The sequence below is a fragment of the Musa acuminata genome, chromosome BXJ2-3, assembly GCF_036884655.1.
Source record: "Musa acuminata AAA Group cultivar baxijiao chromosome BXJ2-3, Cavendish_Baxijiao_AAA, whole genome shotgun sequence".
NCBI lineage: Eukaryota > Viridiplantae > Streptophyta > Magnoliopsida > Zingiberales > Musaceae > Musa > Musa acuminata.
In genome coordinates, this window is record NC_088340.1 from 41,513,978 (window position 1) to 41,539,052 (window position 25,075).

The 25,075-nt window shown below is 37.1% G+C and overlaps 1 protein-coding gene across 12 annotated transcripts in view; it reads left to right on the top strand.

Annotated features, from left to right (window-relative positions):
* Positions 1-4,096: 4,096 nt before the first annotated feature.
* LOC103978659 (uncharacterized) overlaps positions 4,097-25,075 on the top strand; it is a 29,552-nt gene continuing 8,573 nt past the window's right edge. For 9 of the 12 annotated variants that reach the window (XM_065101088.1, XM_065101089.1, XM_065101091.1 and 6 more), the window contains exons 1-14: positions 4,098-5,034; positions 6,144-6,677; positions 6,767-6,922; positions 6,992-9,124; positions 9,205-9,321; positions 9,923-10,105; positions 10,196-10,258; positions 11,323-11,394; positions 11,481-11,747; positions 14,559-14,678; positions 19,572-19,631; positions 20,509-20,549; positions 20,737-20,814; positions 20,908-20,992. In XM_065101088.1, the coding sequence (XP_064957160.1) occupies positions 4,246-5,034; positions 6,144-6,677; positions 6,767-6,922; positions 6,992-9,124; positions 9,205-9,321; positions 9,923-10,105; positions 10,196-10,258; positions 11,323-11,394; positions 11,481-11,747; positions 14,559-14,678; positions 19,572-19,631; positions 20,509-20,549; positions 20,737-20,814; positions 20,908-20,992 (4,698 nt within the window). In that variant the 5' untranslated portion in view covers positions 4,098-4,245. Of the gene's footprint in view, positions 5,035-6,143; positions 6,678-6,766; positions 6,923-6,991; positions 9,125-9,204; positions 9,322-9,922; positions 10,106-10,195; positions 10,259-11,322; positions 11,395-11,480; positions 11,748-14,558; positions 14,679-19,465; positions 19,632-20,508; positions 20,550-20,736; positions 20,815-20,907; positions 20,993-23,696; positions 23,922-25,075 lie in introns of those variants that run through there. The other 3 variants (XM_009394529.3, XM_009394528.3, XM_018823497.2) reach the window with 3 other exon arrangements.

Consider the following 25,075-nt stretch of genomic DNA (forward strand, 5'->3'; position numbering starts at 1 on the left):
AGGAACGTTGAAATTATCATTTTGCTCATCACCTTTAGCACGTGATGTTACGTGTTGTATTTCGTCAATGCAGTTGACGATATTACTTATTTCACTTTCAAAATTATAAATATCATAATGTAAATTTTTTAAGTATAGTTATTATGATACTAATATGATTCAAGTATAAATAGTAATATGTAATTAGCGAGTGGGTTTAGTTAGATTCAACTCGAAGTGATAAAAAAACATATTAATACAATTTGATTTTTTCTTAGGGAAAAAGAAAACTTTAATTGGAACTAAAACACAATTTAATAGTGAAAAATTATTTAAAGGAGTTTAACGTATTTGGATATTCACAAAAAAAAAAAAAAACTTAAACCCCAACATAATAAAATATAATTAGGTTTGAAGAGTTAATATAATTGACAGTGTTTGAAATAGAAGTCATACCAACACAGAGAGGTCACCTCTTATTGCCTTCCAACTCACCCCATAGCCTAAAAAGGGAGTTTGAAGTCTTCACATCACCATGTGATGTGCGATCAAGTCAACTTCTCGTAGTTCAAGCATTCGATAAGAGGAATATTTGTCCAATCAAAATCTCATATTAAGCTAATAAAGAACGATCTATTTTTCTCATAATGTAATGTGATCCAATCCATTTTTCGATGCCATGCCAATTATCATGTTGTCTTTAAAGTTCATGAGGATATTGGATATATCATATCATATGAAAAGTTGCAAAATGCTAGTCCTCATAGTTCTTGTTATTATAATATCACTTTTTCGATCAAATGTCACTCCTCTATCATGCATAGTTATTGTTATTATTCATGTCATTGCTAGAAATAGCCCTTGATATTAAACATTGTCTCATATCAAATATCATATATTATTCTCATTCTCGACATAATTATTCGACGAGGGAATCATTCGTATCAAATAAAACACATGATATTCTTGATAATAATTAAAAATGAGCAATAGTCGTTTCTCCGATAACTTATTATAATAACAGTCGCATATTGATAAAGCGTATATATTTTTGATCTACTTGTTATGTTAAAAATATGAGATGATCTTCGCTAACTCGCATTGAAAAAAAAGAATTATCGAATAAACCTTTGACACCTCTTATGTCTTTCAACAAGTCTCTCACCCAAGTGACCATCGACTCCAATAAATCAATGAACATGAATCTAATCTTCCACTTGATTTAGTGTGAACAAATGACTTGCTTTTAATGATATAGAAAATATTATTTTAAAAGTAATTAAAGTTGTTCTTAAAATATTTTAAAAATTATATATTTTATTTAACTTGCGTTTATTGAGTAAATGCTTGGAGACATATATACTCTAAATTTTTAGAGAAAACATATCTAATATTAAAATTTATGACATTATATTGTCAAACTTTGAAAAATTATATATATTGAAATTCATTGCGTTCTCATTGATCGCGAATTGGATCGTTTAGTTCTCATTGAGATCCCAACGTTATCAGTTAAATTTGATCCCAACATTAGCAAAGAAAAAAATTGATCCCAAAATTTAGCGATAAATTATTTATGTTTCATCAGTTAAATTAACTCACACTTTTCGATCCAAGATTATGTTTAATTATCTATTGAAGGAGAATATACTATTAATCAATCATCATCCGACAAGTAATCATCACGTGAAGTTTAAATCACTATACACTCATTTTTCTATATGGACAAAAATCTAAAACAATTATCCCCTTTAGTGCTCGAGGTCGAGAGGATCGTTAAAAGTAATTAAATATTATTTTTTTATAAAATATTCTATCAAATATAAAAGCTCATATTCAATATATCGAGGATCAATTTGTTTTTACTATTTACGTTCACATGTTAAGGATAACGAGCGTCGAAGAAATCAAATCGAAAAACTATCTTTATATAAGTGATATCTTCAAAACTTGATATTTTTATCTCAGAAAACATCTTACATAATTATATATATATATATATATATATGCAAATTTAGATCATATTGACATTTTTTTCCCTCAACAAATCTCGAGCGTCAAACACGGAGGAATTTTTCCCGCCAAAGGCGGTGAGACGAGAGAGAGGATGTTAGCTGTCACCTCCTCCATCAGGGCCTTACACTTTCGTTGCCTTCGTCGCGGTCAAGAAATGGTCACACGACCGATCTCACGGCATCTTTAACTCGCGAAGCGGTGGGAACGAGACGAACAACGCATGAGGACACGACGGGGGTTACCGGTGAGACTGCGATTACTTTGATGACACCAATGACGTGGCACTTGTCATCACCATCCCTTTACTTCCACGAAGACATGCGATTTCTTGTCGCTGTTTTGGGATCGATCCTAATTAGGCACATATTAATCACGCATAGCTCCTTTCCATTTTATCCAATATCTAATTATCGTTAATAAACCTTTCACTATCGAGGATTAAAGTAACATCTGTGATTAGATAACGTGTTGTTGCAGACTTGATGTAGACATGGATGGGAAGTAGCTCTTTTGGCAAGTGGCAAACGTGTGGAATTGGAAGGCGAGGACGACACGGCAAGGAGGCTCTTCTTCGTCCCCAAGGAATAATGAGCCAACTCATCGAGTTCACCGCGAGGAACCATAACATGCGACCGTGCTTTGAGATGCGTGTGATGAATGATCTCGACGAGGATGTCCTCCGGTCTTGGACCGTTTGACCGAGACAGGGAACATGGGTTCCCACACGCAAACCGGTGGGACCCAGAGACTGAGCCAATCTCCCGCCTGTTCCGAAGTTTATAAGTAGGAAATGAGAGAATTTGTGGCAATTATAATTGGATGATTTACCAAGAAAAAGTACCACTAATTGTGTTCTATTGGATGATGTATTTATTTATAATTTTTTTTTCATATATAGAGATAAATATGTCATTGATCTTTAGGTATTTTATCTAAAAATGCTCTTACTTATCGGGTTTAATCCGATAATACATCATAATTAGTTTTTATCTAGTATTTTTATAACCTATTCGTTATCCCTTTTTTCTCGATCGTCTCTTTTATCAATCATTTTTTATTTTCTTTTTTTTTCCTCTGGAGACAATGAAGAATGATGAGCGGAGGAGGAAGATAAGATTATGAAATAATATGGATGAATAGAGAGGAGGAAAGAACAAAAAAAAAAAAAAGAGAACGAAAGAAATGAGGTAACAGGAAACGAGCGACGATGCCCGACGAGCCGAAGGTGAAGGTGATTGAGTTGTGGTGATGACCGAGGTTGAGAGTAATGATAGAGGGATAATTTTTATTAAAGTGATAAAAATATATTTTAAATAAGTGAAAATCAAATAGAGGGACACCATTCAACATATTTTTTAGGTAAAATATTATTGTTATTTCCTATTTATTATTTGATTTTGTGTCAAATTGGTGAAATAAATTAGATGAAATCAATTTTGATTGGTTTGATTTCCTTGTTAATTCTTTATCCAGTCAACTTAACCTCTCAAAAGATTAAGTTAACGTATGTATATATAGTTTTAAAGATTTAAATTTTCTGAAAAAAAAACCCTCCTCTCCAGAGAGGGTTAGATTTTATACATACAAGGATGAATCGGTTGTATGTGATCGATTAACTATGATCGGGAGCGATCGGCTTAAACTTTTGAGTGAGTATCAATCGATTTGCACGGATCGATATGGCATAACGTAGTCTTGAGCTTTCCGGTACAATTGTACCATGATGATGTTGTTTTGTACGAAGGCGGTGAGCGATTGTCCACTGGAGTCTACGGTGCCACGTGTGGGCTGCATGTCATATTAGGATCCATCGAAATGTGTCCTATTACGTATAAATCGAATTGGTGAGTATTTTTTATTTTCCGATAAATTGTCCATTATAATTTATTTGGAAGCATTTTAAGAGCAAACGCGCAAAAGCCCCCTTTGTTCTTCATCATCATGCACAATAGGTCTCTGAGAGAGCGGAACGGACCACGTGTCCGGCAGTCTAATCCCGCCGGTGCTGTCTCGGGTGAGACAGGAAATGTGACACTCTGTAAGTCGTAAACACTTGTACGGCGCCACGCAAGTAGTTACACAATGGAGTTTTTTTTCGAGGGGGGGAGGTAACCGTGTTTCCTGCACAGCGATAGACAGCCGAGCTTCACAGACCCCGCGGAGACCCCCTCCCTCCGTCGTCTCTGAAATGAACAAAGAACTTGCGTCTCTGTCGAGAGAGAGAGAGGGAGAGAGGGAGAGAGAGGGGCTATGGAAATGGATTCCCACCGAAGACTTGATTCTCTCACCGCTCACATCGCCCTCTACCACTCAGCCTCCTCCAAGGTATCGAACCCTAACCCTAGCCCTCGGGCTGCCGTACTCCGGTGGTTCTCGGGCCTGACCGTCGCGCACCGCCAGTCCGCCCTCACCGTCGCGGACGCCGACTTCCTTCGCGTCCTCCTCCAGATGCTCTCCCGCCTCCGCCGCCGAGGCCACGGCTTCTTCTTCCTCCTCCCCGACCTCCCCTCCCCTTCCCTCCCCTCCCTCTGCTTCCGCCGTTCTTACGGTCTCCTCTCCCGCGCCGCTGCTGCCGACGCCGCCGAGAGGACCGTCGCCGATTCCCTCCTCCTTTTCGCGTCCAGCGATGATTCCCCGCTCCTGGATGCGGCCACGGTGGCGGAGGACCTTGTCTCGGATGTTGACCGCTTCGTGGCGGTCATGGATGCGATCTCTGGTGGGAGGTTCCTCAGAGGGGAGGTGAACGGGTTGGCGGCGCCGTGGGCGGAGATGCCTTGGTTGAAGGACAAAGGCTACTACAGCTTGGAGGCGTTTGTGGCAAATCGGCTTGAGGTTGCTCTGAGGTTGTCGTGGCTTAGCTCCCAGGGAGGCAAGAAGCTGAAGGGTGGGAAGGCAGCCAAGGAGAAAGCCTTGACTGCTGGTCTGGCGGCAAATGCTTTTTGGAGGAAGAAAGGTTGCTTGGATTGGTGGGCGGGGTTGGATCCTGGAGGAAGGAAAAAAATCTTTGAGGCCTTCTTGGGGAAGGCAGCTAAATCTCTGGTACTGCTTTTACTGCATTGTCTCTCTAAACACTGCAGTTTGATTTTCATACCAGATTTCGTTTGAAAAGTTCCTGATTGTGCTAGCCGATGTGCCTCTTTAAGCTGTTGAAAATTTTTGAGGACCGGGGTGAATGCTTCTTTTTTGCTTATTTGATGGTTGCTGAATCACGAGAGGCTTAAAGTCTTTTGCGTCCTATGTGGTCTTCTGATTCATGACTTTTATGATATCGGTCTAGAAGTAAAAAATGTCGATAACCATCGTTGCATATTTTGGAAATTTTACCATCATGTTTTTCTTGTATCATTGTCGCTGAAATTTTGCTGTCATGGGGTTCAATACTCCTGGCTCCTGGAAACAGGCAAAGACATAACATGTAAGATTGCTGTTGTTCAGTTGGACAAGGATTCTAAAACCAATTACTGATGGGTCTACGACAGTTTGCTTGAAGTAGTCTGTGTCTAGTTTCTTGATTTAGGGCCTCGTATTAGAAAGAAAATAACTATTTGAGATTGGCTATATGGATCTTTTTCCGTCATTGAGATATATAAAAAGTCATATGTATAGTTACGAGAATTTAAATATTTGTTTATAGTTTCTATTCAAGTCCTATGTCTTCCTTGTTCTCTCCTCATATTACTAATTAGTAATCATTTCTCCTGAGTACATGCTATACCATCTGAAATACTTATCCTTTAGAAATACACCTGAGAAATATCAAGTTGCATTTTCGAAATTATAGTGAACTTTTTGAATTTGTAATAGATGGAGAACATCAGTATGGTGCTTACAAAGTTTGTATTGATAATTAACTACTCAAGCCTTTTTGTTTATTTTGTGCTTAAGGCTGCTCGTCCTGCAGTAGAAAAAATACACTACTTTTGTTATGCATGGTGTTCTTTTGAATTCTCTTTGATCAATAATTGTGACGGCTGTTAATGAGTCTGTATGATATGTTACCCCAGACATGCTCTTTTGTACAACTTTCTCATTTATGATGCTGTAAGTTTGACCAGTAATTGAGAAGGCTGTTGGCCAGTCTGTTTGATATGTTACTCCCAGACAGCTTTTTATACCACCTTTTTATTTACAAAGTTGTAAGTTTTCAGGCAAATGAAATTATCAGGGAGTCAGAACTTGCCTCGTGGAATGAACTTTGTTTTCACAAGCTTGATGGTGAATTCCAACTAAGATATGGTCCCATTCCTTGTTGGATGAGGTCAAAGAAGCCATTCTTCAGTAGGAAGCCAGATTTTTGCATGGACATCATTACCAACACATCTTCTGGAAGGCCACAATCTCTAGCCAAATATTTGAACTGTTTACTAGTAATTCAGGAGATATGTTCTCTTTATCTTAGTGAATATGAAGAAAAGATAATGCTCTTTAGTACACTACCATCTGCTGATACCATTTCTGATTCTATTTTAAGGAAACTACAAAAACTCCTCATGGGTATATATACTAACTATATAAATGTTGAACTTCTGGGAGATGCAAAGTTGAAGACCAATCAAAACAAAAGTCAACAGAAGTCTAACACTGGCTGTCTCAAAGGGAAGAAGAAATCTCGTAGTTCTGGGAAGCCGAGGTCTGTTCCAAAGGCATCCAAAGTTGATTCCACCTCATGCGAAACTTCAGTGGTATTCGCACTGGTCTCATTATTCTTAGTTTGTTTGACCTCTGCATTTTGACATGTCTTACTTATAATAAAGAGTTGCTTAATTGCCAGGGTCATGAATGTGGAGCAGACAGTGCACGTGATAGCACAACTAGGCTTTGTTCCCAAGAGGAGACTATTTTGCCAATGGATAATCAGAAGGCTAAAACAACTACTACTACACTGAAAGATCATGGAAATGGGACTCCATCAGCAGAGAACGACACTGTAATTATTTGGACATATATTCTTGTTAATATTTATTTTGAGCTAATAATGCATGTTATTTTCATGTAGGAAAATATTGGCGACTCGTTTGAGTGCAAGAGCCATACCAGTAAGAAGAAAAGTGGAAGAAGAAGAGCTAAAACTAAAAGTAAAATCTCAAGCCCAATGAAAGTTGGATGTCCTGATCTTGAGGATAAAAGATCTGATCTTTCATCCCTTGCTGTGGATATTGAAAGGAAAGAAGCCATTGATCCCTTGTTGAATGGATTAAGTGGTCCAGCAACTGTTACTCCCTTGTTGAATGGATCTGCTATCATTTCTGATCCATCACCAGTAGATAATTCATGTGAGCCTTATCACGAGCCAGGTTTAATGGATGAGAATGGGAATACAGGGTGCATGAAAAAGGATCTTGATCTTCATAATACCATAAACCACTGTGTTACTGGGTTGTGCTTTTCCAAAAGTTCAGACAGATCAGAAATCCACCATGAATGCAAGTGTGACTCACAATCTGCTAATACATTAGAAGTGGTGCCACAAATATCTATGACAAACAGTGCAATCTGCTCTGATGAAACTAGTGCAAATTCTGTTGATCCATCCATGAAGTGTTTAGAGAACGAAAACAGATATCAGGTATCCAATCTTTCTTTACCTATGCCTGAGCCAAGTATTAAAGGCAGATCATATGATTGGCCTGAAACCAAGATTAATAATTCTGAAAATCTATGCAAAATAACTTCACAGTTTGTTGCTTCTTCAATAAACCAAGAAGGTTTTGCAAATGATGATGGTTCTGTAATTCAAAATGATAGTAAAACATGCTATTCATATAATCAAACAAATACTTTTGAAGGAAAATCATATGAGTGGCCTGTCATAGCGCCCCATAATTTTTCATCTTTCAATTCACAGCATGTTCCTGCTGCTACGGAGAGGCTACATTTGGATGTTGGACATGAATGGCCTGCTTACCGTCATCAGTCCTTCCTATGTTCGAGGCATCAGGCAAGGCTCCCTTCCAACGAGGGTGGATGCAACCATATCTTACCACCTCTAACTTTGCCAATGAGTTTTGATTGGCCTCCTATGGTTAAAAGTTGTACTCGATTGAGTCAAACAGTGACTGTAAGCTATGATTCTGGATATAATTCAAGGCTGCAATCTTCATATTGTACAGGTTTTTCGGGTCATGCAGTTCAAAATACTGGTACTTTTAGTGAGAATGACAGAATTCATACTGGAGATATTCTGGATGTATATGATATGAAAAACATATCCGATTTGGCAGAGGATACTGAAAGTTATTGGCTTTCGGAGGAGGAAATAGAGAGTCATATGCTATCTGGGAGGGATTATAATCAGTTTTTTGGTGGTGGAGTGATGTACTGGAATCCTGCTGAACATGTTGGATCAGGTTTTTCTCGCCCACCATCTCATAGTTCTGATGATAGTGGATGGGCTTGGCATGAGGCTGATCTTAACAGAGCTATAGATGATATGGTTGGAGTGCCTGGATTATCTGCTTCATACAATACAAATGGTCTGGCCTCACCAACTGCCACTCAGTTTTGTTCACCATTTGACACCGTGGGATCTGGACACCAATCCGTTGGTTATGCTGTTTCAGGAAATGATATTACTGGGAAGGTTATTAACTCTTCCTCAGTGCCAGATATTCCTGAAGAAAAAGCTCCAAAATCCATGAATAATTCAGCTAGTGTCATTGAAGGAGTGAAAGGAGATACACTTCCATTCTCAATGTTGCGGCCAATCATTGTTCCAAGCATGTCGAGAAGGGGATCCAGATCGGAATTTAAGCTTGGCTATGAACACAAAAGCCCATGTGTGCCTTCTAGTAGGAGGGATGTTCCCCAAATCAAGAGACCACCATCCCCCGTGGTACTTTGTGTTCCTCGAGTGCCTCGCCCTCCTCCACCTTCTCCTGTAGGAGAAACTAGAAAGCGTGGCTTCCCAATTGTTAGGTCTGGAAGCTCAAGTCCCAGACACTGGGGTGTTAGGTTTTCTGATGAAAGTGGTTCTGAGGAAAGTCGATGTTGTTTTGATGGTGCTGAAGTTGTATGGCCTTCATGGGGAAACAAAGGCCTTACCACCAATCCCATGGTTCGGTCAATTCATGGACCTTTATTGACAGATCATCTCATCACAATTCCCCAGCTTGCCTTCGATCAGGAACATGTAAGCAAATATATTTAAAGTTTATTTAGATATCTTTCTTCAAGTATGGCATGATGTTCATTGTAAAAATGATTTTGCAGCCTGATGTAGCTTTACCATTGCAACCTCCAGAGTTGTTGAATTGTTCATCTGCTAAAACATCCTTGTCTATCATGCACAATCTTCTTCATGAGGAAATCGATTTTTTTTGCAAGCAGGTTTGTTGCTTTGAGTAGCCTTATCTTTATTTGTTTTTTCTTTATTGTCGTTTTCTGTGTATAACATATCTCAGGTCCATGATGTTGCATATGTTAATTATTTCACCATTTAATATCATCATCACTTGGTTTTTTAGTTAGTATCGTTCTCTTCTTCCACTCTATCATATATGTATATGTATGTATATATGTATATATGTAACACCATAGAATTAACTGCCAGTTGGACCAGTACCTAAACTGGTCCAACGACTAACACTGGACCATATAGAACAGTGTGGTACCAGTCCGACCAATTACTAGGACCAATATTGGACTGGAATTTACAATACTGGGATTTAAATCCTTGTGTATAAATTCATTGATTACTCATAATGTGTTAGATGCATGGATCTGAATTGCACAAGATTTATAAGCACAATTAATCTTTGTTGACCAATTTGTTTGATTGAATTACGCATGATGTAGCAAGGTTTTGAATTGCATGATTTCCAAGCTCGGTTAATTTTTCTTGACCAACATTTTCATTTCATTTCATTTCTAGATTTTGTTTTGTATTTCCTATATTAATTGCTGGTTCATCATTATTGATATGTCGAAGGTTGCTGCTGAGAATCTGATTAAGAAGCCCTACATTAATTGGGCTGTCAAGAGGGTAACGCGTTCCCTTCAAGTCCTCTGGCCTCGCTCCAGGACAAACATATTTGGTTCTAATGCGACTGGTTTAGCTCTTCCAACTAGTGATGTAGATATCGTGGTTTCTCTTCCTCCAGTGCGGAATTTGGTTAGAAACCTGTGTTAATTGTAGAATTATGCTCATTGTTGTGTAAAAAGAAGATCTGGGTAAAAGATGACAGGTGGGCTTTTTCATCAGGAACCTATCAAAGAAGCTGGAATTTTGGAAGGTCGTAATGGTATCAAGGAAACATGCCTTCAGGTAATTTGGCAATTCATCTCGACCCTATGTTTGGGGATTCTTGTTGTCCAATCTGCTAAAGATTTTGGTATTCCTATTATTAAAAGATTGGAGTGGAGCTGATATGCCGTGTCTATGGTAGTTTCTTATCTTTTTGTAACCATCATTTTCTCACATCCTGTATGTAGCAATGATTTTTCAAATATGTATCTCTGGATCTAGTTTGTTTTGTTTCACCTTAGATAAATGAACATAAAAATTACTCTCTATACTGCTTCTTTTTGATAAATCTAGTCTCAAGTTTGCGTTTAGGATCTTTTCATATGTGCTTTATTTACTATTCCTGTGTGCTTAGAAAAAGTTTAGGCATTTCCACCTCATTGAAGAGCTAAGTTTAATTGATCTTTGGTATTGTGTTATAATCATAAGGGAACTTGTGCACGCTTTGAATTTGTGCATGCTTTCTTGATCAGCAACATTGGAAATATCATTGTTAATATGTGATTTTGCTGCCTGATAATTCTATATCCTGCCATTCATCTAAACTACATGGTTGGAGTTATCTGTATAGCTTTAGCATCCTAGGGCATAATGGGGCATAGCAATTGAGAAGATCATAGTTGATGTTCTGTATGGATAGTAATCTGGTTGAGGATGATCTATTTAGTTAATTTCATCTTACTATGTTTCTTTCAGTTCAGCATGCACTGTTGCTCTATCGGTATCATTGGTTTTGCGTGCTATGTTTTAGTCAGAATTTGAGTCTTCCACTTAAATAGAGAATTAGTGATGATTGATAGACAATATCGGATAACCTTTTATACATCTAAAAATTCTGTCAAAACCTTCTATATGCTTCCTTTTTCTCTTGACAAAGTCTCTCTTTTGAATACTTACCTTTTTTGAGGGACCTTGATTTGTTTTAACTTTTCATGGGGGGACCTTGATTTGTTATAACTTCTCATGTAACTGTGTACAACTGGTGAGGTGGATATGTTGATTATGAAATGCTGGAGTATTTTTGCTAATATTATCTTTTATTTACTATTGTATGATGTTACATTTGAATATCATTCTTTCTCCAGCATGCAGCTAGATACCTTGCAAACCAGGAGTGGGTTAGAAATGACTCCCTCAAGACCATAGAGAATACTGCGGTATGGTTCCCTCTTTCACATATTATTCTTAGTTGTGTTATTATCTTTAAGATTCTTTTTGTCATGTATATCTGTTTTGTTTCCAGATTCCTGTAATCATGCTGGTGGCAGAAGTTCCTGACGACATTGATATTTCAAGAAAGAAATCGTCCATGGTGGATATACCACGAGCACTTTCAAGTATGGTTCCTGGGAGACAATGCAACATTCCTACTACTGATCTTTCTAGTTCAGACTGTACCTCTTGGCCATATTCAAAAATGAAAAAGGATGATAACATTGATGTAAAGTCGATTCGTCTTGATATCAGCTTCAAATCAGCATCACATACTGGACTTCAAACTTCTGAACTGGTAATCTGCATGTTTTGTTGTTATGTTTTAGCAAAGTGGATTTGGATATCCTCCATTTCTTTAAGAAAGTAAAATTGTTATGATCGCATTGATTTCTGCTCTTTTGCATCATATTTTATTGATCGAATATAGGTTGAGTGAGCTTCTTAGGCTAGTTTACATTGAGCTCAAATTTTCAGTATCTAAAGGTTAATTTTCTATTTCTGTATCAAAATCTAGAAATTAATGCTAGAATAATATACTTGGTTGTTTACATGAAACAATTGGATGCATAACATTAACTTTCAGTCGATGATTACCAATTATTTTTGCATCTAAAGTTCTGTGTTCATCACATTGCCAATTATCCTTTGATGCCCTATGGCCTTATCATCACATAATTGCTTTAGTATTATTTTCTGGCAATAGTTGTTTCTTGAAGAATATTTTGGGCTATGATGCATAAATTTTTTTCCCTTTTCTGTTGCTATATCTGGCAAGTAAAGGTTAGCTGTGTCCTTGCTTTTCTTCATCTGTATTGGCATTAGTTTATGGCAATGACTGGATATGTGCATACAATCAATATTGTTTTCTGTATAGTGAGCAAGCATAAAGAAATTGGAATTGCCACAAGTGTTGTATCTTGGTTCTCCTTGACAATCAAGGCACATGTAAGCAAGCTTTCTGTCATGGGAGCAGAGAAAGATTTTATTTTACCCTTACAGAGATAGGTTTTTTGTAAGAAGACCAATCTAGATGGAACAATTTATGATGTTTCTGTGCCTTGGTTGCTGTTTCTGGACTGTTGATTTCAAATTGTCCTTTGTAGATGCTAAATAACTTTAGCACTCAAGAGTTATTAACATAAACATGCTCTCATATTGTTGAGGGTGAATAAATTGGCATGGATTAGGGGTGCTAAAACTTATAAATTTTTTTCAAAAGGGCATGACTTTCTGATTATGATGTCTAGAGCAAGTTTTGTTGTACCGCCCGAGTTGGTATGGTATGGGCGGCACATACTAGTTCGACTCACCACTGAAACACGGCTTGTATGAGTCCCCCTCGACTTGCCCCAATATTTTGTGTCGGTACACTGGTACATACTGTATCGATAAATCTCTGAGATGTGTCCAGCACTCGAAATGGCGAACCCTGGTCTAGAGTACTAAAGCCGTAAAATTTATTGTCTGTGAACTTAATGCATATGCTTAGAGAAGTACTGGTAATACACTTATATAAAGTGTTGTTGGATTAGTAGCAAATGTTGGATATTTTTTGCTTTGACTTTGCACATGGAAGTATAAATACCTTATAAATTATAATAGCTATAATCTACTTTGGAGAAGATAAACATGTGCTTGTAAACATTGGGCCTTCTTATGATAGAATCTGTGCCATGGTTACCATCTACCAGAACACTTGGTTGATTCACCAACGCATGTCGTGGTAGTACTGCCCAGCTTATATGCTGAGAAGAAAATTGTAAGTGTAAGTGCAATCTTTTGGTAATGCATCTGATAGCTGTCACAGTTGCATCAATCCCTTGTGTACCACGTCTTAAGTTCGCAAACTCACCTTTCCCACCAATGAAAGAGGTGGTGACTTTTGTAGGAACTGGCTGACACAAGGGTAGCCTGGTGCATGAGTCTCCGACTAACAGAGATTATAGGAAGGGTTAGTGTATGTAGTTTTACGTCAGCAGAGAGATCGTTTTCATGACTCATATAAGTTGCTTAGGAGAAATGTTATTGTGACACTAGGGTTGGCCCTCGTAGGAATTAGCTAACACATTCCAAAAATTATATGGATTTGGCAAACGTAGATGTGAATTCCTAGAAATTTTAGATATTTTGAATTTATTTATTTGCTGCTAGATTAGGTGTTTCCTTATGCAAAAAATAAAGTAATATAAAATATATTATTAGCTATCTAGATGCGCCTTATTAATTAAGATTTCAACATTATTAATCATGATTGACTTTTTTGAACTTTTAATAATAATTGAATTTATTTTGGAAAGAAACTTTATTTCCAACCTTCTAGATGCAACACCCAAGATTATCTATTTCTGAGAAATTAGAGTATCTCTATGTAGTTCATTTAAAATTCAAAATCTAATTGCAATTTCACTGATATTGTCTACCTCAAGTCTTTTAAGTTTTTTCTAGTAAGCCCAATTTCACTGGTATCATTATTCTCATGGACTTGGTGTACTTATTAGCCTGAAAACATGGATAGATTTGGTCCAAAATCACATGGCCTAGAATGCTTAGTGGCAAACCACCAAGCTTTATTTACCAACCAACTCATCATGAGTCCTAATGTGGGACTGTTGGAGCATGATAATTGGCTGACTTTTAAAACCATGGTTGCCACCTTTATTCTCTCATTATGAAAAATGAATTTGAGGCATTAATTATTGGAGAAAACAAGAGTAAACAAGTTAGGAAAAGCTGAGGTAATATAGTGTTGCTAGCAATTGGCATGGTTCTAATGTCATTGACTTTGAATACATGAGATTTTATTATCATCGTGCTCTTCATATTTGAGTGGTATTGACTTTTCTTTCTTATGTCTGAGAATAAGGAATTAGCAGAAATTTTATCCAACTTCCCTCTCTTAGTTTTCTTCTTGCTTATTGCAATATTTGAAGAATATGTTCTCTGACCGAATTAAATTAATGGAATTGAATTAGTTTGTACTATCCTTTTCTTTTTAAGGACTACAGTAGCAGCTTAAATTGCCGATACATGTAGCACTCACTGAATGGTTAAGGATGATGAGTTAGACAATGTCTAAATGTGTATGACTTATAATTATCATGTGCAGGTTAGAGAACTGACCCAGCAATTTCCTGCTTCTGTACCGCTGGCTTTAGTACTTAAGAAGTTCCTGGCTGATCGAAGTTTGGACCATGCTTATTCTGGTGGTTTAAGTTCATACTGCTTGGTAACTTACATTGCAATTTGTTTTGAATTGTGACTTGAGAAATTGAAGAATTTAGATAATGTCATTGAAATTCATCTCTTTATTGATCCTAATTCCTACATATGCTTCTTTTTTTCTTGTCAATTAGCCTTCGAAGCATGGATTAAATTTCTGTCAGTGATAAATATTATTGCATAAGTATGATTATACATATTAAGGTTTTATGATGTTGAAGCAGTTTGTTGGAAGTAGCTACATGATGCACAAGCAATTGCTATATGTTTATGCATATGCAATAGCACGTTTTCTGTTTTAGAGAACATAATGCAAGTATGCAACCATGATTCACTGAAGTACAGAAATATAGGTAGCAGCTGGAGCTAACGAATGAAATTCAGACATAGATTAAGAAATCACATGACAAAGACAAGGTTTGCAATTTTGTGTAGCGATAGCATATCTGTCAAGGCTCAATTTGTACCATACCAATCCATAGTGTCAGTATGCTAGTACATATCGGGTTTTGGAAAAAGCCTGAAAAATAAAAACTTCCAGGTACAAGGCATGTATTGACCTATACTAGGCATACGAGGCGGTATAGGCCCCATATTGACTATATACCAGATGTTACAAGCTCTATGCCAGGTGTACCACTCAGTTTATCTTGGTCCACATACCAATAGGTTGTTAGATTGGTAAATACCCCTGGTGCCAAATTGTACCAAATGGTACTCCAAACCTTGGATCGAGACATTTTATTGACCAACTGAAGCATTATATGGCAACTTAGTTTGGTGAGTGAGTAAAAGAGGCAGAAATTAATGGTGGAGTTTAGATGGAGTAAGAGATCTGATGAAAGGTGGCGAAGGAGGATAGTTGGAGTATCTGGATCCATGGAGAAATCGAAAGTGGTGGTAGCTAGGAAGCAATGGAGTGGCGGACCTCTTCTAGCTTGTCAGATCTATGAAGTACATAAATAAATGCTTCGATAATAATAGTGTACTATCTCCTTTCTATCAATTGTGTTGAAGAAAATGCTCTAGACTAATGATTAGCATCCAAGACGATATTAAGTTCCACTTGAACCCATACAAATGACACTTTTAAGTCATGCGTTGCACTTTCTCTGTCCATGAAAATCTGGCTCGAAATTAAATGTCGCAAGTAGACAAAGGGCAGATGGCATTGCAGATGTAAAACAGTAAGAGAATGGGGGGAAAACAACTTCTAGCAAAATGAAATGTTTGACTATTACATTTCGTGGAGTTTGAGCTTTTCTACGCCATCGAATACAATTTGCTAATGTGACATTGGATCGTTTCTTAAAATGGATTTTGTCATATTTTAGCTCTACTAGAAAGGATAATATATATAGAACAATAAATGTTTACGTTGGAAGAATCGGCGTAATTATGACGGGGAGTTAAATAAAGGAAAGGGGTTTAAGATGGTATGGGCATGTTCATCAGGGACCTATATGTGCTGCTGAAACTTAGTGAGTTTAATAAGATCAATGGTTTGAGAAGAGGCCTAGGAGGATCTGTAAGGCTTTTTCTTAGAAGCAATAAAAAAGAAATTGAGACGATTCTTTGACTAGCGGTTGCCTTCAGCAGAGCTCAAATAGCAGGGAATAAATGATTGCAGCTAACCTCATATAGTTGGGACACGAGGGCTTGTTGTTGTTCTAGTATCATCTATTCTAGTCGACCCCATTACATATGTTCTTATTGTATTTTAATTGACTCTACTGTTCTAGTAACTAGTAACGGGCTCATTACAGATTACCTCATGTAGTTAGCTATCTTTAGTATCCCGATTCTTACACTTTAAAAAATTACATTGGCATCCTTATAGTTACGAAAGTGAAACATCTAGGTCCATTTACCATAACGATATCGGTTTTACTAATGAAAACACGAAAACAAAGGGCAAAAGGAAAATTTTAACATTTCAGTCGGTGGTGGTGAACGACGACGTTGCTAGGGGTTGCGGGTGGCTGTTGTGGATGTGAAGAGTGACGGTGAGAGGGGAGGGCCGCTCTGCATCTGTGTTGGCACCAACGTTGATGCAAAGCAACGACCGAGCGGCCCTTTTGTTTCTCGACAATTGCATTGGTGTCGACGCAGATATAGAGCAGCCCTCACCTCTCGCTGTTGCTCTCCTCATCCTTAACAACCACTCGTGGCCTCTAGTGGTGCTGTCGTCTGCCACCACCGACGTCGTCCGCCACCACCTACTGGAACGTTACAATTATCTTTTTGCAATTTGTTTTCGTATTTTTGTTAGTAAAACCAATGATATTAGGGTAAATGGGCCTAGATGTTTCACTTTTATAACTATAGGTATGCCAATGTAACTTTTTAAAATGTAAAGACCGGGATGCTAAAGATAGCTAACTACAGGGGCTAATATGTAATTAGCCCACTAGTAATACTGGGATACAATAAGTCAATAACAATATATGGTTCCTTGTAAACTGTATTCTTCTCATCAAATGGTCGATAATTCTGTCTTCTCTAATAGACTTTGTTTTACTAGTTAGATGTTGAAAGTTGGTTGAAGGATATACCTGATGTTGTATAGGCAATTAGTCATAATTGCTGAAACATGAAGCAAAATGGTTAAATCTTCTGCATGTTGATTGTCATTCCATGAACCTGGTTGTTGTAGTTGGTAAAAAGCCTAATATATGGAGTATTGGACTTTCTCTTTTCTTATCCTTTGTGAGCTGTGTCTGATCGGTACCAATTCTTCAGTTCATTGAATTATAGTTTTCTGTATTAAATAGTACTGATTGGTTCCTGTAAACGGTCACTAGTTCTTTCTTCCCTTAATACAGGACTTAGATTTGTTTTGCAGATGATTACATTGTTGTAAGCCATGTTTACAGGAAAAATGAATTTCTTCCTCAAATTTGAATTTCCTTGAAAACCATATTGTTGAATAGACTCATTCGTCTTAGTGCATGTGGGTAAGATCTCAAATTGGTCCCAAGCTCGTACAGTCCTTGGTTGGACCACTGAGGGTCTCGGTACGTGGGGCATCTTGACAAATGGTATAATGATCAGCATAGACCACAGAGAAAGAGGGAGATCAGAGGGAAGGAGGTTGACAAGGAAGAGGAAGTGGTGATGGCAATGATGGGAGGAGGTAGTGGCGGTGATAGAAGGTGGATGAGGTGGTGGCAAACAACAACTCCCTGATTTTTTAAATGTTATATTTTACCATTTGCATGCCTGTTGTTGAAAGCCAATAGTTGTCCAGGTAAAAAAAATTAAAATAATTAAGAAACATTGGTCTCCAACTAGAACAAGCATATTCACCCAGTCCACATTCTGGAACCAGGTCAGACCGACTGGTCTTTTTAACCATGCTGGGAACTTAGTGATAATCCATTACAAGTCATACTATGGTTGTCCAGTTTACGTGCTGGATTCAAGTTAGATTTATTAATACCGGATCTCTTTTCTGAACCTTGCATGTGGGGAACTTGGTGGAAATTGTCCTGTGGTTCCCAAATAATAGACATTGTTTGGCAGCCAAGGAAAAATCTGAAAAAGTGATGGGACGAAGTTAAAAGATGATTTGGGGGTTCACAAGTGTTCCCAAAATTCAAAAGGAGGATCCATCAATCTTCACTAAGAAACAACCACATGTTTACTTCAAAAAATTGGGATCAACTAAAAATGAGTATCATGAAAGATATATGACCAGTCCAACTTAGTTGCTCTGGAAAGCAAACATACTCAATTCAAAGAGGAAAAATGTCAATTTAGAAGAAAAAACTGTCATTTTTGAAGTTTGAACTACGTTGGTTCATTACTACTCAAATCTATATAGATATTTTAAAACTGGTCCTTTCTATTTTTATAAAATATTATAGGTGCTTCTTGATGAATGAAGGGGAATTTAAATAATCAAAAGAGAAGTACATATGAGACTAATCGATCAAAATTTTATAGTTATGAAATTTTTAGATTTTATTTTTTGCAATAAATACCTGTGTTTTTTTTTATCTACTTTGATTAATTTTTCTGTTTATTATAATTTTGTAGTAATTGTTTTATGTCCCCACTTTTGCATTATTTATTTAGACCAGCCATTACTTATGCTGAATATGGTACTAAGAAGTTGCATTTTTTAGTGGTAGAATCAAGAATGATCTTGGGATCGCCTATAGAATTTGGGATTGGACTGCTCTGGTTGTCCATATTAAATCCTTTGGAAAGTTGAATTGAAGTTTGGTTGAAAAGTAATTTGTAAACAAAAATTAAATATTTATTTTTTTTGAAAATTAAGAAACTTAAACTTTGGGAATAGATAAACTTCAGCTACCCAGCATTTAGCTTAATTTTTTAGAGGTAATATCTAACTCAGACAAGCTGGATCATTGAGTGACTGAACCATCACAGTTTACGTGGAATTGATTCATTCGTCAACTCTGAGGTGATATAAGCTTGGATAAGATGATCCATTTAGGACAGGGCTTGGCTGACAAATCAATTATTTTGGTGTTGGAATTTCGATTTTGGCTCATGCCAATCTCAGTCTTTGGCCTATGTTTGTTCCGGTATACTTTTCCATGTAAGTTGAGGACAATCTTGATCTTGATTACATTGATGATAAGGGCATTTTCTTAGGACACATTCTCATATTACAATTTTGAAACTGATGTTTCCTCATCATTCCTTGTCTTTCTGCTTTAAAGATGATACATGGTGGTATTTTGCTAAAATTTGAACTCTCATATTTTGAATTGGTATTGGAGTAGAACTATCTTTCGCCATAGGTCTTGGTCTCTTATCCAGATAGGAATTGTTGCTGAGCTAATGCTGAAGATATATTTTCATGCTTCATTATTTTTATATGTCCAAAGGATTCTATGGTGTTAGTTGCTCGTGTGGCCATGTGCAGGTGTTGTTGATTATACGTTTTCTGCAGCATGAACACCATGTTGGTCGGCCTAATAACCAAGTAAGTACTCAGTATTTTATGGAAAAAAAATGAATTTTTATTTCATCATGAACTAGGAGTCAGGGTTAATCAAACTTTATAAGTGGTGCAAGACATGACAGATAAAATGGTAAATGCTAATTGAATAACATGCTTTAACTTTAATTTGTTCCATCCAGGGTTGCTGATCCTTTTTTATTTGTCTATGCTAGTATGTTGAATGGCATGCACAAGTGAAATCATTTCTTGTAGTGTGATTCATACTTGGATCAGCATGTTATGGAATGTGGTTAGGTATATTATTCCATGAAACATGCCAATTGAACTTCAGGATTGACTGTTCTAGTGGGGGGCAAGACACAAATGAAAGCCTATTAGTTTCATATCTTGGATCAACCACATGTTAATCAATAAAAAAGGATAGCTCAGTGCATAAGACTCACTAATGCAGGGTCTGCAGAGCTGGTCAATGTACACAGCCTTACTACTGCAAGTAGTTTTCATATCTTCAAACCTTGGTCACCTAGATTGCAAAGGAGCAACTGCATGCTATCCAGTGTTTTTTATTTATTGAAACATTTAATTGTCTTTTGTTTTTTCTGCAAGGCTCTCCGATGTGTACTCTCACAAGTCCATGATACAGTTCAGGAAACTCTCTCTCTTTTTGAGCCTGACTAACATTAATTATTTTTTCCTTAGTTTTTATCATGCTCTTTATTTTAGGTTCCTTAGGTAGAAGCCTGTACAACATGACTTGTTTAGCTGTGTAGTCTTTTGTGATAAATGAATTTTGTAAACCAGATATTTGATGTTATACACTTTTCTAGCATGACTAAGAATTGCAAAGTTGATGATGTACTTTCAGCTCTGTAACTTATATCACTTGTGGTTTTGGCAGAACCTTGGTGGCCTTCTGATGGACTTTCTCTACTTCTTTGGGTAAGGAAATGTTGCTTTAGGTTTTCTTCTAGTCAAACATTTATGGACATTTGAACATATTTTGGCATGGCCACATTTCTGTTTCTATGGGATTTTCCCACTGTATGATTCGAGAGTATATCTGGTTTCAGTGTAATCAAAATTCAAACATGCAACTTAATCCCATATTTTTTTTGTTCACTTGCAGGTATATTTTTGAACCACGTCATATGCGTGTTTCAATCCAAGGAAGTGGAATTTATATGAACCGGGAAAGAGGACTCAGGTTAGATAATGGAATTTTATGTATTATTTAGTTAGACTTCCAGATTGTGGCATCTTGACTTGCTTTTTATTATTTTTATTGTTTGATTTGCAGCATCGATCCAATTCATATTGATGACCCTCTTTATCCAACTAATAATGTTGGAAGAAACTGCTTCCGTATACATCAGTGTATCAAGGTCAGTTCCTGATTTTCTATTCTTTCATGCACATTAATCTACAGTTACAAAATACTATGTTTCACTTGGTATGCTTGGAAGCTTTTTCTGCATTTACGGCTTTTCAGCCTCCCTTTTCTTGCATGAACACAATCACGAAGCTTGATGCGTGAAATTCCTCACTACCTTTGGCCCGTCCTTGGTCTGCATTGCATAATTTTGCGTTTTCTTCCTAGATATATGTTGCTACTATGATAATACTTTTGCAACTTATAAAGAGTTAAATGGATGCTTGTTGGGGACACTTGTACTGTCACTAAAATCAAGAGCCGGAGTTCTGTTTTGTTATTTTTTTATTGGGTTTTTATCATCATATACCAGGTTACTTGGTAAACTCAGCCTGCACAGTTTCCCTGGATCTTTAAAGTTGTAAGGTTTCATTAGGTAAACAAATATTTTCTTGTACTATGCTTTTCAACCTTTTCGTTGAGAACAAATTATGTAATTGTAGCACTGGAGGCCCAGTCCATCTTATATTGATTGCTGCAATATTTGACTTTTTTTATACATGACTTTCCAAAAGTACACCAGTATCGAGGAACCAAACAATATATACAGGATTTCAGTTGGAGTTAAAATTGTATGGTAATCTCCCTAGATTTTCATTCAAGAATACAAGAAATTGAAGGAAAGAGATCAAACGAGAGAGAAGAGAAATAAAAGAGAGAAGAGAAAATCAAAGATAAGGCCTGGAATTTTAGATAGCTATATTTCGTTCATGAGAATTTTATATAGCTACGTTTCATTCATGAGGATGAAAGTAGACCTTGGTACAATGGAAAGGCTCCTTTATGACCTGATAGACTAGAGTTTGAGTCACGAAAATCATCTCTATGTGTTTAGAGGTAAGGTTAGACTGCGTGCATTGACTCTCCCCAGATTCCACATTGGCTCTTTGTATTTAGAGGTAAGGAGCATCATGCACTATGCCCTTTTTATTTATGTTTGTTTCATGATAATATGCAGGAAATTACCAGTTCATTCCAACAACCACCCCCTCTAATCTATAGATACCAACTCATAACTCATGTTATGATACTTGACACAAAATTGTCTAAGGGGACCTACTCTATGTCCTCTTTAATATTTTTAGTCATGACTTGAGGAGTTTTGATTATATTAAATTGTAATCACTAATTGTGCACAATAAAATACTTTTTGGAACAGTTTTAAGACTTCAAGAAGTGTGACAAAAAGGGAACATCACAATTTACATGAAAATCTTTACAAATAGGAAAGACCAACTAAAGTTAGTATGAATAGCCTTGGTTTCTTAGTTTTATGATGTTGGCTAGAAAGTGGAAAGAGAAATCAATTCAGTTTAGAAAAACCTTGAAGTTTGATTCATCTGATCCTAAATCTTACCTGGCCAGACTATTAGTTCCTTTTGCTGTATCCTGTCATGTCCTTGATATGCTATAATATTCCCCTATTGCCTACTTCCTCATAGTTGGTGAGATGGACCCAAAACAAGTTTCCTCTTCGTCAGAACTTTGATTAACTGCTCTTAGCTTTATTGATCATTTTCTGTGACAACTTGATGGTCTTATGGTAAAATCACAGTGTCAAGATTTAAGTCATCTATTGTGTTCGGCTATCTTACTCATCAGCTCCTTGACCATGGAAACATTCATGAGTATCTCCTATCAACCCAATCGCTGGAATGCTTGTGACCACCTTTGATCAATTCTATTGGTTGGGCTCATTGGAACATGCTTTTGTTGACTTTGCCGTAGTTAACTGGTTCTTATAGATTCCTGCTCTTCTGCATGGTTATGATTTTTAGATCTCTAGTTTGTCTATATACTGCTTTTAGGAAAATAAATATGTTAATTTAAGTGCTTCAGTATTTCATCTGACATGCTTCAGTACGGGTAGTTTGAGTATTCTGTGGATGGCATGCATTGGTAATTTGAAAATTAATGCTTCCTTCATATTGATTGAGTTGTTCATTGATCTTTGTGTCGCTAATCACTGAAAGTTTGTCCACTAGATCATCCACTCTGATCTAACTTTGTTGCAAGGTGTACACTAACAGTGATTGGGTAAAACTAAACAAATGGGGAACTTTTTTGGATTGAATTGGATGATAGCCTGCTTGTGGATTCATTTGACAGATACTGATAGAAGAGAAATGATAGGAGAATTAGAGAGGGAAAAAAGAGAACAAAATGATAAGGTAGGAGGACAAGGGCTTACATCTGAAGTTCCGATTTCATCCAAAAGAATGTGAATGATCTCCAATTTACTAGCCAATCACACATGTAAACCTGTATTTAGCCTGGCTTAAGTACAGGTTCGTGGTTGCTGTTGGTTTCCATTTGGAGATATTGAAAAATAGTCTTGAAAATACAAATTTTGTCATCTGTCTTCCAAGGCTCACATGAAGATATTTATGTTTGAAAATAATGTGGATAGAGGTTGCTATTCTGTCTGCTGACACTTTTTAGTTCCCTGGCCACAGTAGTTATATCAAGGATTTAAAAATCTGTGCCGCATGATTGTGTGATATGATCAGTATGTGCTGGTCTGAGTGATGACTGTTTATGAACTGCATTGTACTTGGCATTAACTGCTGAAAGTGTATAGAACTACTTTATTTCAGCTGGTCTAGATCATAATTGGTTGAAACTGTTCTAGTCACTGATTGATTCAATGACTTCAGGGCTTTTGCAAGGTGTGCACTTCATCACTGTGATTTAGGACTTTAGCTTGATGACATTGTGAGGGGTGGAGGACCCTGTTCCTTTGGTCTTACTGTCAAAAAAGACGTCATTCATTTTGGACCCATCGGATTCCCCCTTCCTCCTCCTCCTTTTCCTCTGAATGGTACTGTCCGGTGTGCCGTCAGTAAATGGTATTGTACCAGTCTGAGTACAAACAGTTATGGGTCTGTACCCGAAACTTAAATTCTAGGTTTATATTCAATGTCTACCAATTGTTGAGAAGTTGATATGACTCCGATTGTCAGCTATCAATATTTGCTCAGCAACTTAATGAGATCCTGGTGTTCTAGTACTCTTAAATGGTCTTATTTTTATAGAAAAAAGCTTAGATGGTTATGATCATTACAATAATGATGGTGCATATATGTGTTCATGTTTGTAAATTTATTGGCATATGTGTATGAGCAAATTTATTAGATTATATAGTATGGTACATATACTATATGCAGTAGTTTATGTGGTCCATATATAAATACCCATGATCTTCATATCTAGGAAAAATATAAAATTGTGGCAGATTACAGAGATGGTAACAATAAATCATGCTTGTAGAGAGTACACTGATCAATAACATTTATATTCATTTTGTTATATTGTGAAGCAAGTGGGAAGTAGTAACTTCTTCAGGATTTTGAGAAGTAATAACTAATGTTGTATAGTTCAGCTTAAAAAGATTACTTATTAACAAGAATAAAAAGGTGTAAAGCAAGGTTCTTAGTTTCATATCGTACCGACATGCCGAGCTTTGCTTGGTACGATACGATATGGGCGTACCGAGTGGTACGCCAGGGTGTACCACTCGGTATATATATACATATAATATAAAAATAAAAAAATTAATATATAAAATATAAAAAATAATATAAGAAAAGAGAAAAAAAGGAGGCATATGTTGCCTCGGCGACGTTGCCTCCTTTTCTTCTCGTCACGTCAGACGAGGAGAAGAACGCGGTCTTCTCCTCATCTGCGGCATTCGGTGAAGACGTCGAAGGTTGCATACGTCTTCGCACGAGGAGAAGAACGCGGTCTTCTCCTCATCTGCGGCATTCGGCGAAGACGTCGAAGGTCGCAGACATCTCCGGCCTTCGGCGAAGAAGCTGAGCCGTTGCCTCTCTGTTACCTCCTGGATCGGGATCGTTGAGGGAGGGTGGCGCTGGATCAGGAAGCGTTGAGGTTCTCCCGATTCTCCCTCTTCTCCCTTGATGCTTATTTTTCCCTTGCTGCAGCCAGGCTGATACCGGTCGGTAGCGGGCAGCGACGATCGAAATCGACCGTTACCGACCTGTTTCGGGTGGTAACGGTCGAAATATCGACCGTT